A 13,620-nucleotide genomic window follows, 5' to 3' on the forward strand; every position below is an offset into this window, starting at 1 on the left:
CCAAAACCGTGGTATGCACCACTTTCACCATGTCTTAACAGAACACTTCAACTACTTAATGACAGCATTTCTTAAACCCACAGGTTTTTCCACCAGAAAGGACAGGAACAGCAGGTGTAATAGATATTGCCATCTGCGCAACTCCCTCCAAGCTGCACATCTGTCACAACTTGGTAACATATTACCAGTGCTCAATTGAAACTTGGTCCAAATCCTGGAACTTCATATCCACACTGCTGAATGAGCACCTTCACAAGAAGTGCATCAAGAAGGCATCTCACTACCAACTTCTAAAGGGAAACCAGAAGAAGGGCCACAAATGTTGGCTTTGCCAGTGGCACTCAGAAATTTTTAAAAAAATTGTAAATTAAAGAAATATATAGATTAATTATAATCTCAAGTTATTTTTCTTCCTCAAACATGTCACAACATCAGCTAGTTTCATATTTCAGATTCAGGATAGGTCTCTTAGACTAGATGAATATCTAAATATTGTTTTGTTCTGAATTCCTACTATTTTTGTGGTAGAGGCAAGAGATCATAATGAATTTTCATTAAGTACTGCAAACCACAAATTAAATGCTAAAGGCATATGCCTCTGAGTTTTCAAACTAGATCAGACAGAGCCATTCCAAACATGCACTTGATATTTTTTCCATCTGACCACTAGAAGAAAATTCCATTTGCACCATATGTTAAAATCTATAGGATACTACATAGATATGTTTTCATTTTAAATTTGTTTCTTTTCATAATTTTGAAAATGCATTTTAAATGCTTTGGACTGTCCAAAAGAGTCAGCCTTTATTCCAATTAACATAGCATTTTTTCACATTCATGATTGGGATCTGTTCTCCTAATAAGGTGAGACAGTCTGCTGTGTTTGTGTCTCATTGTCAAAGATCCAGTTGGATCTTCCCTAATAGTTGTTGTTAGATTGCTTTCATTTCTTGATTTTGTGCTGCCAATTAACAAAGATTGTAACCTTCCTGTATGAATAAAATCTTGATAAATCTGCAAATAGTGTAATAACAAGACTGGTATGGTTATAAACGCGAGATCCCGCAGATACTGGAAATCCAGAATAACACACACAAAATACTAGAGGAATTCAGCAGGCCAGACAGCATCTACGAAAAGAAATAGCGTTGACATTTTAGGCTGAGACCCTTCATTGGGACACTTCCATCAGAAGGTGAATGGACTTGTCACCTTCATCGATAACACTTATCTCTCAAGTAGAAGGTGACAAACTTCAAAACCTACAAACTACACTGCCAATCATAACAAGGTTACTTAATCCAGGACAGTTTTGTTCATTCAAATAGTCTAGAATGCAAAGTTAGGGAAGATAGTAAGACATTCAATGCCCAGTATAAAAGTTTATAGTGGTGAATGATTCTGTATCTTTTCACAGTGACATTACTCTCTCTGTACTTACAGCAATATAACAAACTAAAACGATTTGCAAACAAAATTGGTTGTCCTTGATGCTATATTTCAATATTTACATATTTTAAAGCAATTTCACATTTAATATAAATCAACCTAAGCAAATATCTCTGAGGTGTCTGAGATACCTTTTTGAACTCTTGCAATCCATGGATTTAAGGTACTTCAACTGTTTTTGTTAGAAAAATACATTCAGGATTTTTAAACTCAGTCGAGGTGAAGGAATAATTATGTGTTTCCATGATAGTGATTTTTGAAGATCCTGTAGTGGTAATGTTCCCATGTATCTACAGACCCGAGTTGTAGCTAATACATAGTGTATACTTAGGACTTCACAAGTTACTGCAATGTTTCTAATATGATGGCAGTAGTTTTGCTCTCCATGAAGTTCTGAACTCAAATGAAGACCTTAAGTCCTTTCCGACATAGCTAGTTATAGGTACCCTCACTAAAGGGAGGTTATACTGTAGCCTCCTACTCTTCAAAGGCTAGATTACTTCCCTCTTTTATCCTCCATGGCAAGTTTAGCTATCACTATTTGAGCAGTGGATCCCCCTCCCTACCAAGCAGTTCTGTCATACAAGAGCTTTGATCATATTCCTTAGTTTTGAGGTGTTTTTTTTAAAATTCAAAATATGCTGTGTGTGCTACTTAAATTCTACTTAAATTTAGCATTAAAATCTCAGTACTTCATTTTTAGGTATATCTAGTGCTACCTTTGGCATTCACTGAACAAGTAAATTATTAATCTACACACAACCTATCTCAAAGTTAAAGCAAAAGTTTAGTCATATCAGGAATATGAAACCGTATTACTTGTCTACATAGCCAGAAGCCAAGTTCAAAACAGCAAACCAGGCAATAAACGTTGCTGGCAGCAGCTATTTGTTTGCTGCCAATTGATTTCTTTTAAAAAGGGTTTACAATGCCTCTGCTGGCAAATGCATAAAACATTATTTAAGCCACAGTTATAGTACTAAGTACAGTAAGGTCTGGTTATTATATCACAGGAAGAATTTTATTTATTTAGAGATAGCACAGAATAGGCCCTTCTAGCCCTTTGTGCCACGCCACCCAATAACTCCCGATTTAACCCTAAACTATGGAACAATTTACAATGACCAATTAACCTTCTAACCGGTATGTATTTGGACTGTGAAGGAAACCAGAGCTCCAGAGAAAATGCATGCATCCCACAGAGGGGTCCTACAGACATAGGACATTGGAATTGAACTCCACAATAACCGCTATGCTATTACTACCATGGTGATAGAATGTTAGCGGTGAGGGGAAGGAATGTTGATGATATATTTACAAATGTGCTGTCAAAACTGAAATAGTTTAGTTATGAGGAAAGATGGACGATTGGGGTCACTCTCCCAGAAATAAAGAAGCATGAGGGAAAACTTGTAGGGTGAATAAGGAAGACACAATACCTTCAGCACTGATCAATAAATAGGGAGCAAAGATGCTAAAACAAATTCAAAGTACAAAATGTATTTTATTATTTCAAAGAAATTTGGAGGAAATTCTACATCTGTCACCCAGAATCTTGCAAGACTGGACCTTATACCTTGAAAGGATGATAGAGATAGAAAACTCTCATCACATTTAAAACTCAGTACATAACTGTGTATGATGTTCCATGATTTACAAGCCTTCAAATCAGCAGATGAAAAGTAAAATTTGACTGACTAGCTCTCTTCAGCTAGTTTTGTCATGATAGGCCCAATAGCTTCCTGTGATGAAAGCTAATAGTGCCATTTCTGGCACCTTATTAAAAATTCCTACATGAAACCAAATATAATACTAAATTTATCTTTATTTAATAAAACATGTGGTCAAAACACTGACATACCATTACTCATATTACACTGGTCAAGTTTCATCCACTGGAGAAAAATGTGCAGCATTTCATTAACTCTATCAACTCTCAGAATGGATTTCCAATATGTACATGGCTATACCAGGTCTTAAATATACAAGGCTTTATAGTCTACAAGGGACTGTTATTCAAGCAAGGTTGTAAACTTTAATGAAGTCTATAAAATAAACTGAAATATTTAAGTTCTCTTCTGTAATAACCATATAGAATGAGAGTGACGGGAAAAAGTACTGCAGCCTTGCAAACCTCAAAGATATTAGTTCAGGTAGCGGTTCAACTAGCAGCTGTGCACAGGCAATTAAAGATTCTAGACAAAGTACTTGGGTTTCCAAGAAAAAAACCCAATAATTTTGAAGTAATTGCAAAATGAAGAGATTTCCCTCTAGCTCATAAATTGTTAAAGAAGAGAAACTGAAAAAGTAGCCACGATAAATCTTTTATAAGAGCTCAATAATTCCAATGCAACGTTCTCCCAATTCCTTAACTTCTACCTTAGTTTGCTAGATCCTGTTTTTGGTTGTGAAGTAGTCTAAAATTGCCAAAGTACCTAGAATTAATCAATCAATCACGAATTGATACTTCCAAGGAGAGATCTGTAAACCAGGACAAGAATGTTCAATGGAAACTAACATACGTAAGCAAATACAGGAATGACAGATGAATGGTACATGTTAGGACACAAGCACAGAGCTTTGGCTCCAAGTGGGAGAAGGTTATCATTACAATGACAAACTATGAGATGCTGTCTCAAAAAATCCCACATTTAAGGAGACAACAGCAGAAAACCTTAAGGTTTGCTCATTCAATTTGCTTTGTAGTATAATTACATATAGCACAACAAAAACATTGGAGACTTCAGTTAAAAGTATATTTATTACCAATTTATTAGTAAGAATTATATTGCATGTCTGGACACTGAATAGACATATGTCAACTGATGAATGGGCATCAAGAGGGTGGATAAATTGGATACTGAATAAAATGAGTCCTGAAAAAGGGTCTTGGCAAGAAATGTCAACTCGACATGCTGAGTCCCTCCAGCTTTTTGTGTGTGTTGTTTTAGATTTCCAGCATCTGCAGATTTCCTTGTGTTTATGGATAAATTGGATATGGTGTATATCACAAGACAGAATTGGTAAGAGGTTCTAACTGTCTTATAGAACCATGGAAAGCTAGTAGTGTGGGATTGGCACCCATCATTAGAAGTAACTTTCACATGATTACTTCTACACCTACAGTGAGTAATTTGTACTGTAGGCTTGCAAAAACAGAATTCCAATTTTGTCTTTGGAATCAACACAATATTTAAGCTATTCACATTAATTATATGACCATTCATAAGCATTATTTGTAAATCAAAAGATGGCATTCTGGATTACAACGCATACATATGGATTATGCCGGTGCCTATATTAAAACTACGCTGTACCTTTTAAATGCTTCACCGGGATTCCTCTCACATTCACCAGCCTGCAGCACGCCGTGGACGGCCGGATCTCGAAGTTTCTCTTCATATCCCTGGACTAGACTGCTCTTACGAATCTGAGAAACAAGGCTTCGTATGAAGTTGCCAACGCAAAGCGTGTCCGCATCCTGTGCTTTGCAGAAGTGAAAGGCGAGCGTCTGCCGATGCAAGCCCCGCTGAACCAGCTGCGGACAGGTGGGCCAAACCAACTCAGTACACAGAGCAGTCTTCCCACTCCCGGGGCCCCCAACAACCAAAATACCCCCGATTCCTCCACTGTTCTTTCCCGAAGGTTCAGTATTCCCACCGGGATTAGAGGTCCCAAATGCTTTTCCATTGTTCTTTTCCTGAAGACAATGCTGGAGTTTATGGAAAACCCACTCCCTACAGAAAAACCGCTTTCCTTGCAATAAACTCTGAGACATTTTGCGTGCAGAGACGATTTCCTTTCTGTGTGACGGTACAGTTTTAACGCATAATGCCTGGGAGAAGTTCTAATATACAAATCAGACACAAGATCTAACTAAAAAAAGCAGAATTGCATGCGGATTATTTACTCGTTATTATTTCCTGCAGTAAAACACCTGCAGCGAAAGTTGAGCCATTTTCGTCCTCTGGTTACTCTTTGTCGGTTAAACAGTGACAAATCCAGTAAGTGTGTTCACGGCGTTACACATTAGCCAACGAATGGACTTTTATGTACAATATCCATCCATTTACATTTTATTCTCTATCCGTCTGGTCGTTTCCTTTAATTTTTATTTTGGCACGAATCTCAAAATGATCAATATCCTTGCCCCTCTCTTCATCGTTGCCCTTCATCGTAGCTCCATACGGATAAATACATTTGCAGACCTATTGGAATTGTCCGCGATTCTTTGGAGCCCTCCACATCGTAAACCCGGCACAACAAAGCTTCTTCGAGAGAAGGACGAGGAGTTTCCAGTGGTTGTAATGTTCTTGTCTTCCTCACTTAGTCGCTAGGAGAGAGCCATTTACCCCAGTCTCCCACACCAAATGTTCACTGTTCTTCCGCTTTGTCGGTATCAACTTGACTGACTGAGATCCAGAGATTGGGATGAGGAATGTTTCGATGCAGCCACCCCGATGAGCACCGCCCAACGTTGCTGAATAGTTGTCCTGGGTTAACCTTAGCCCCTGCTCTCACTGCTAGGCTGGTCGCAAACGTCTATTCTGCTCCCTGGCTAATCCCGATCCTCTCTGCCCGGCTCCCGGCGTCGATCGGATCCCGATCCCAATCCCCTGCCCTTCTCCGGCTCGGGCTTGCTTGATCCTAATCGCCTGCTCCGTGCTCCGGGCTGATCCCGATCCGCTGCACCGTGTACCCCCGCCAGCTGATCCCGTTTCCACGCTCCGTGCTCCCGATCCCCCCACTCCGCTCCCAGTGCCAGCAATCCTATCGCTTTCTCCTTCTGTCTCGGTCTCTCCAGTCAGCGGCTCCTCCTCGCTGGAGCCTAATTGGAGGAAGTCCCGGGCTGAACGTCCCGTCCCGCCCCGCCCTGCCCTGCCCCTGCGGGGAGGTGGGTGGAGCGGCTCGCCGCGTCGGGCCGCTCTCCTCCTGCTGGAGAACCGCGGCGGCGCCTCGTGCTCGCCGAGCAGCCGTTACACGCGCCGGCGGCCGGAGACTGCGCGAGCCGCCCCAGCGGCATCCACCGCACCCACCCGACCTGCAGTCCGGCCGCCCCTCAGGGGCGCTGTTCAAGCAGTCCTTTAAAACACGATGTGCAGCACGTTCACGGGCGTTTTAATGTCACTTCAACACCACACGTTCAACTTTCAGAAATCCATCCGAGGAGTTTATAAGTGATCTCGTAACAAACTACAAATCCCAGGATGCAAAAGTAGTGGCGCCTGCGCAGACTTAAGGTGAAACATTGCGGCAGGAGTTGGTCGAGAAAGTGACGGGTCAATCAGGAATTTAATCAAGTATATATGGGATTGTTTTTCTTTGAATTACACTGTACAATATTTAGAGTGCTGTGTACTGTTCGCTACATTGCAGGGAGGACTTGGTAACTATCGAGAGTGCAGTAGAGATTCACCAGGGTGTTACCTGGAATAGGAGAGCGGAGGATGCTTTATTTTCACTGGGATGTAGGAGGCGGGGAGATGAACTTATAGAGATTTATATGTTTATGAAGGATGCAGATAGGATAGTCTGATTTTTCCCCAGGCTTGCTGAGTCGAACTAGAGGTTGCAGATTTAAGATGAGAGAAGAGAAAAGTAAGGGAGATTTGAAGGGTAAAATATTTTTCGTACAAAGTGTGGTAAACATTTAGAATGAGTTGTCAGAGTAGGTGGTGAAGGCAGGTAAAATTACAATGTTTGAAAGGTATTTGGGCAGACATGTAGATGAGAAAAACAAAGTGATATATTGTGCTGATATGGGGATATGAGCGTTGGCACGTGGCCTAGTGGATAAGGCATCAGGCTAGTGATCTGAAGGTCACTGGTTTGAGCCTCAGCTGAGGCAGCGTGTTGTGTCCTTGAGCAAGGCACTTAACAGCACATTGCTCTGTGATGACACTGGTGCCAAGCTGCATGGGTTCTAGTGCCCTTCCCTTGGACAACATCAGTGGTGTGGAGAGGGGAAGGCTTGCAGCTTGGGCAACTGCCGGTCTCCCATACAACCCTACCAAGGCCTACGGCCTGGAAACTTTCCAAGGCGCAAATCCATGGTCTCACGAGACTAACGGATGCCTATTATTATGGGGATAAGGGACTTGAAGTGTTTTGGATTTTGAAATATTTGCACTTACCTTAAATTTTCAGATCATGGTGATAGATCTTTCTTTATTTTATGAACACCATACCATTAAGTCATATTCACTCCAATGTTGACAAATCCACTCTTCCAACACATGTCAAGATCTTCACTTTTCACTTTATAAGGTATTTTTCATTATCTTCTGTTCATTACATATGTGAGGTCACTTCTGTGATGCTCCGAGACCTGCACATCACCTGGGAACCTTCCCATCGCCTTAACACAAGAAAATCTGGTTGCACAAAATGCATGGCACTATTTTCTTTTAAAAATTGTGGTGATGAAACATCTGTTGATTACAAAACAGCAGAGAAATCCAAAGCAACAGGCATAAAATGCTGGAAAAATTCAGCAGGTCAGGCAGCATCTATGGAAATAAATAAACAGTTGACGTTACGGGCCAAGGCCCTTCTTCAGCATCTTGTGGAATTATCCATTTATGAGGAGTCAACACTCAAAAAATTTTGAAATTTGGAATTTTGGATAAAGGATGCCGGATGTGTTTGAGCATTATCTAGCATGGAGGAGGTGAGTTTCTGTGCTATGTGTTCCCTTAATTATATTAATATAATTAAAGCTGTTAATGCATTTAAAATAATCATGACTTGGTAAATGGAAGCAAAGTTTTCAATCTTTGATTGCAACAAGAATCGGGATAAAGATGCAAGATTCAGAATCATAGATTAATTGCAGCACAGAAATAGGGCATTTGGCCCATCTGCCCTGAATGTAAGAGTAACCCAACAAGTCCCATTCTCTTGTTTGTGTTTGAATTTGTTTGAGTTTTAATAAAGGGTGTAGAGTTTGTGTTCGATATACCAGGAATATTTAAATCATGTTCAGATTTCGTATTCAGAGCTCAGTAATATTTGTGGAAGGAATGAAGTATTTGTGGTAAAGAAACCTTGCTGGTGGGATTTTTGGCAGGAAATCTCTGGTTACAGTCACTTTCTTCATTATTTCAACTTAAATTATATTGAGTTGAGTAGAGTAATTTTTAACAGCCAACAAACTTAATATAAGTAGGATAAATTAAATATAATTTGGCATCGGGTAATGCATTCAGATATTTGGCGGGTGCAGAGAAAGGAAGAAATGATTCAGCACAGTGGTTGGCGCTGCTGCCTCATTACTCCTGGATTTGCTCCTGATTTCTCTGAGTGTAGTTTGCATGGTCTCTCTGTGACTACGTGTGAGCTTCGGCTGGACTTTTTTTTTCTCGCATTCAAAATACTGGCTACTGTAACTTTACCCTCAATTTAGGTGCATTACAAAAATGAAAGGGTATTTCAAAGGGATATGGGATGCAAACTACTGGGGTGTAAAAAAGGTATGTGACTGATGAGTTAAATGGCATCTGACCGATAAATAAATGTTTTTACATAAGAATGCAAAGGCAGTGCATTCATTCCATATAATAGGGAATAAACATAATAGGGACTGCATTCAAGATTACCTTAAATTAGTGTCTGGAGGATCTAGGGCTTCAGTAATAAGGAAAAAAAGATTAAAATGTGATGTAGAAAGAAAATTGTGTGTTTTGAGTCCCTACACTAATTTTTTTTCTATTATTTTAATGTCAGCCCAGGTTGAACATTAAAATAGAAATTACCTTGATTTTAATTGAAGTTAGCATATAAATTTAATAAAATGTTTAATGTGAAATATATGAATTATATTATTTTTTTTGTAAGCAGGTACTTCACTGAAGTATGAATTTGTTCAAATTAATGCAGTCAACAAAAGAGATAGTAAAGGGGTGACCAAAAGACTTGCCAAAGAGAAGAACATAAGATTAGGGGGAAATGATCATGGTTTCAAGGTTAGATATGAATAGCTGGCCTTCGAATGATAAGGCAAAGGAAGACGACAATGCACAGACTTGTTAGAAAGGTCTAGTTTTTATAAGTTGATTGGAATGATAAAAGTTAGATATGAGAAAAGATTAAACCATGGAGGAATAAGATTGAAAATCAGACATGATTGGGAGCCAAAATGGGTAAGTGAAAAGATAGTGCAGAATAGTGTTCCAATCAAGACAACAATTAAGTTCCATGTTTTTTTCTTGTGATCTCACTAGTAATACATTAAATATGATTCTTTATCAATATACAATTTATTTGTGTTACAGGGTTGTTGTGGATGAGTAAGTTTGCATTTGATGGGGATAGGATTTTGAAGCCACCAGCAGATTTCAGTGTAATGCACGACACCACAAATACATTTCTGATAGACATGTGTTCATAATTTGACTGCAGTTTGTTTCTATTCATGACTCACATGCAAGGCAAGATCCAAAGTGGATAACATCACCAACACTTAAAAGTACAATGGCTTACAGTTACTTGGTGGCTCTATTACAGGAAACACAACAAAACATTTATTTCATTTATAATTAAGAAGACTTAAAAGAATGGTCTGAAATGGGAAGGGAAAATACAAACAAGTGGTGTTTGAGCCAAGCTCGGTTTAAAACCATGAAGGGAAAACCAAGCAAGAAGTTTACCACAGTGTTTGCTAACTCAGACACACTGGCTGTGACTGATGTAATTCAAGTGTATCCAGCAGATGGGGTGAGTTAATGAAACTCTGTTTGGAAAGCTATTGGCTGAGAAATATATGGATGGAAAGAGAGGTAAAGTGCTCTTGAAGCATCATTAGACTACATTAGACTAAACAATTTCTTTCAGTAGTGTTCAAAATTCCTAACGTTAACAATGAGTATAGCAATTGCAGATGCAAAAGTGAGAGTTGTGCATTTTCAATGCCTTTGGGATTTTATTGTTGCCTGTCCTGCTAGCAGATGTTTTTGATTTTATTTCTGATTCTCAACCAACTTGTATTTTATAGCCTACATTATTTAAGACGTCTGAGTAGGAAATATTTTGCGATCTCATTGCATTTGGAAACCAAATGCTTCATCCCTGCATTGTAGTAGAGTGGAATAGGTTTGACAATGGGGGGAGTGATAATACTAAAACAACTTTCAAAAGTCTTCTCACACTTAGCCAAATTGATTAACTAATTATAATTGATTAAAATGTTAAGCTTTTCAATTCCTTGAATTATTACTGCAATAAAAATGAGCACAATAAAAAAGGAAGATGTATAATGGGCAAGTGATGTTGGATTGCAGACTCATACAAACATCCAAAGAGAAAATGATCTCCTTTGGTGATGCAAATGTTCATTCATGTAGCATGAAATAGAAAAAAATACATAAGACAACGGAGCAGAATTAGGTCTTTTGGCCTGTCAAGTCTGCTCTACCATTCGATCATGGCTGATTTATTTTCCCTCTCAACCTCATACTCCTGCCTTCTCCCTGTAACCTCTGATGCCTTTACTAATCAAGAACGTATCAACCTCTGCTTTAAATATATGCAAAAAGGTTTAATTTCTGTTACAAAGAAAGGAATGATGAAAATGTTCTGAAAATGTATTGCATAGAAATTATATTAAAGAAGACTGCTGTGCATCTGAGGCACTCTGGGGTTGAAATATTCACAGCTACTTTCATATCAATTCTAAATGGCTGAATGTTTGTTCTGAAACTTTCCCCCATAAATTGGAATCAGGGAATGAAAATCAGATTTAATATCACTGGCATATGTGGTGAAATTTGTTAACTTTATAGCGGCAGTACGTTGAAATACATAATAAAGAGAAAAAAACTGAGTTACATCGTGTGTGTGTTTGTGTGTAAATATACTGTAACATCTACTAAATAAGTTAAAATAGGTAGTGCAAAAAAACAGTGCAATGCCCATTTAGAAGTCGGATGACAGAGGGGAAGAAGCTGCTCTTGAATATCTGAGTATGTGCCTTCAGCTTCTGTATCTCCTTCCCAACAGTAACAATGAAAAGAGGGCATGTTTTGGGTGGTGGGAATCCTTAATGATAGATGCTGCCTTCCTAAAGCACCGCCTCTTGAAGATATGTTGGATACTACAGAGGCTGGTACCCACGAGGGAGCTAACTAATTTTACAAGTGTCAGCAACTTATTTTGTAGTAGTCCCCTCACCCGTACTGGACCATGATGCAGATGCATGGTGCATTTGTAGAAATTTTTGAGTGTTTTAGTTGACAAACCAAATCTCCTCAAACTCAAAATGAAATATAGCTGATGTCTTGCCTTCTTTATAGCTGCATCAACAACATGTTGCATCCAGGTTAGGTCTTGGAGATATTGACACCCAGGAACTTGAAATTGCTCACTCGCTCCACTTCTAATCCCTCTGTGAGGATTGGTTTGTGTTCCTTTGTCTTACCCTTTAAGAAGTCCACATCAGCTCTTAGGTCTTGCTCATGTTGAGTTCAAGGTTGTTGCTGTGACACCACTTAATAGCTGTATTATTTTGCTCCTGTACACCCTTTCATCACCATCTAGCCAGAAGAACTAGCTTTTGGCATCCATCCTATTCAGTCTCAGAATGTGAAATATTTCAAGAAGATCACCTCTTCTAAACTTCAGCTAGCATAAGCTAATTCCCAGTCCCCACGCCCACTGCCCATTTCACAGATCAATTTAGTGAATCCATGCTGTGCTGCTTTCAAGGGGAGTATATTTTACTGTTGGAAAAAAAAGAGATCAAAAACATTAACTATATCTCCACAAATCTCACATTTTCAACATTTTCTGCTTTTTAGAATTTTCTACTTCCCAGTTTCCTGAATCTTGTACTTGGACCCCCTGTGAAAAAGGCAGGCATGCAATTTGCCTTCCTAATTGCATGTAGTATTTGCAAGTTAAATTTCTGCACATCATGAACCACCCGAATCAAGTCCCTCTGTACATCAATGTTTAATAGTCTCTCACAGTTTAATCATTTATACTGCTACCCAAGTGAATAAGCTTTCATTTTCCCATATTATGTTTCAGTTAATGTCATTAGCTGAAACATGGGCAAGAAAACTTGTGAATACCATGAATCTTTCCTCTGGTTGATGAATTGCAACTCTTCTAAGATTAACCACAATTGCAAGAGTTTTAGTGAGACCAACATCCAAAAGAAAAGATACAGCAGTAAATCTCTCATCTTCTGCCTGTTATGCCATTCAATAAGATCATGGCTGATCTTTGACTTAAATGCCATTAATACCATATCTCAACATTGATCTCTTTCTTCTGAATACACAGTATGAGCTTTTCGAATCCTCGGGAAAAAATTCTTCATGTCTTAGGCCTGGATGACCATCACCTTTTTAAAAAAAAAATAAGATAGCACACCCAAAGCCTGTGGGAATATGGTACACTTCGGTAAGATCACCTCACATTCTTCAAAACTCTCAAGGGAATCTGTCCTCATATGTGCCATCAGAGGAATTAATCTAGTGAAACTTTGATGCAGTCTAAATGGATTTAAGATATCTGTACTTCTAATTACATCCTTTCACAATGAGAGAGCAACATGCATCTTGCTAATATAATCAAATGAAATATCTGCATTTTCAGCGATTCATCCACAAGGACAACCAGATTCCTTAGAACACCAGCACCTTTTAATCTCTAGCCATTTAAAAATACAATGCCTTTTTTTAAGTAAAGAGGATGACCTCACTTTTTTTTGTATGAAATTCCATCTGCCATGATTTTGCCCATTCATGTGATCAGTGTATATTGCATGTCAGCCTCTTTGCATCCTCCTCACACCCTACCCATCAATCTAGCTTTGCATCATTAGCAAATTTAGGTAGGGAATGTTTGATCCCTTCATCCAAGTTTATTATATGGATTGTAGATATTTGGGGCTCCAGCAGCATTGCATTAGTTACCGCCCAACAATGAAAATGACCTGTTAATTTATACTTTATATTTTCAATCTATGCAATATATTATTCTAAATATAAGTACTTTAATTCTGTTCAAATATCTCTTTTAGCATCTTATAGAAAGCTGCCTGAAAGCCTGCGCACAACACATTCACTGGGTTGCCCTTATCTGCTACCTACATGCTCAAAAGCAAGTTTGCCAAATGCAGTTTTCTTTTCATGAATACATACGGCCTTTACCCAGTCCTATTATTAT

The 13,620-nt window shown here is 38.8% G+C and overlaps 1 protein-coding gene and 1 long non-coding RNA gene across 4 annotated transcripts in view; one reads left to right on the forward strand and one right to left on the reverse strand.

Annotated features, from left to right (window-relative positions):
- ankrd50 (ankyrin repeat domain 50) overlaps nt 1-6,265 on the reverse strand; it is a 100,667-nt gene extending 94,402 nt beyond the window's left edge. For both annotated transcript variants that reach the window (XM_059965099.1, XM_059965098.1), the window contains exon 1: nt 4,767-6,265. In XM_059965099.1, the coding sequence (XP_059821082.1) occupies nt 4,767-5,227 (461 nt within the window). In that variant the 5' untranslated portion in view covers nt 5,228-6,265. The remainder of the gene's footprint in view (nt 1-4,766) is intronic.
- A 90-nt stretch (nt 6,266-6,355) lies between these two features.
- LOC132391644 (uncharacterized) overlaps nt 6,356-13,620 on the forward strand; it is a 33,759-nt gene continuing 26,494 nt past the window's right edge. Inside the window, exon 1 of one of the 2 annotated variants that reach the window (XR_009511288.1) lies at nt 6,356-8,119. This is a non-coding gene — a long non-coding RNA (uncharacterized LOC132391644). The remainder of the gene's footprint in view (nt 8,120-13,620) is intronic. The other variant, XR_009511287.1, reaches the window with a different exon arrangement.

The sequence above is a fragment of the Hypanus sabinus genome, chromosome 3 (assembly GCF_030144855.1).
Source record: "Hypanus sabinus isolate sHypSab1 chromosome 3, sHypSab1.hap1, whole genome shotgun sequence".
In the NCBI taxonomy this organism is placed as follows: Eukaryota; Metazoa; Chordata; class Chondrichthyes; order Myliobatiformes; family Dasyatidae; genus Hypanus; species Hypanus sabinus.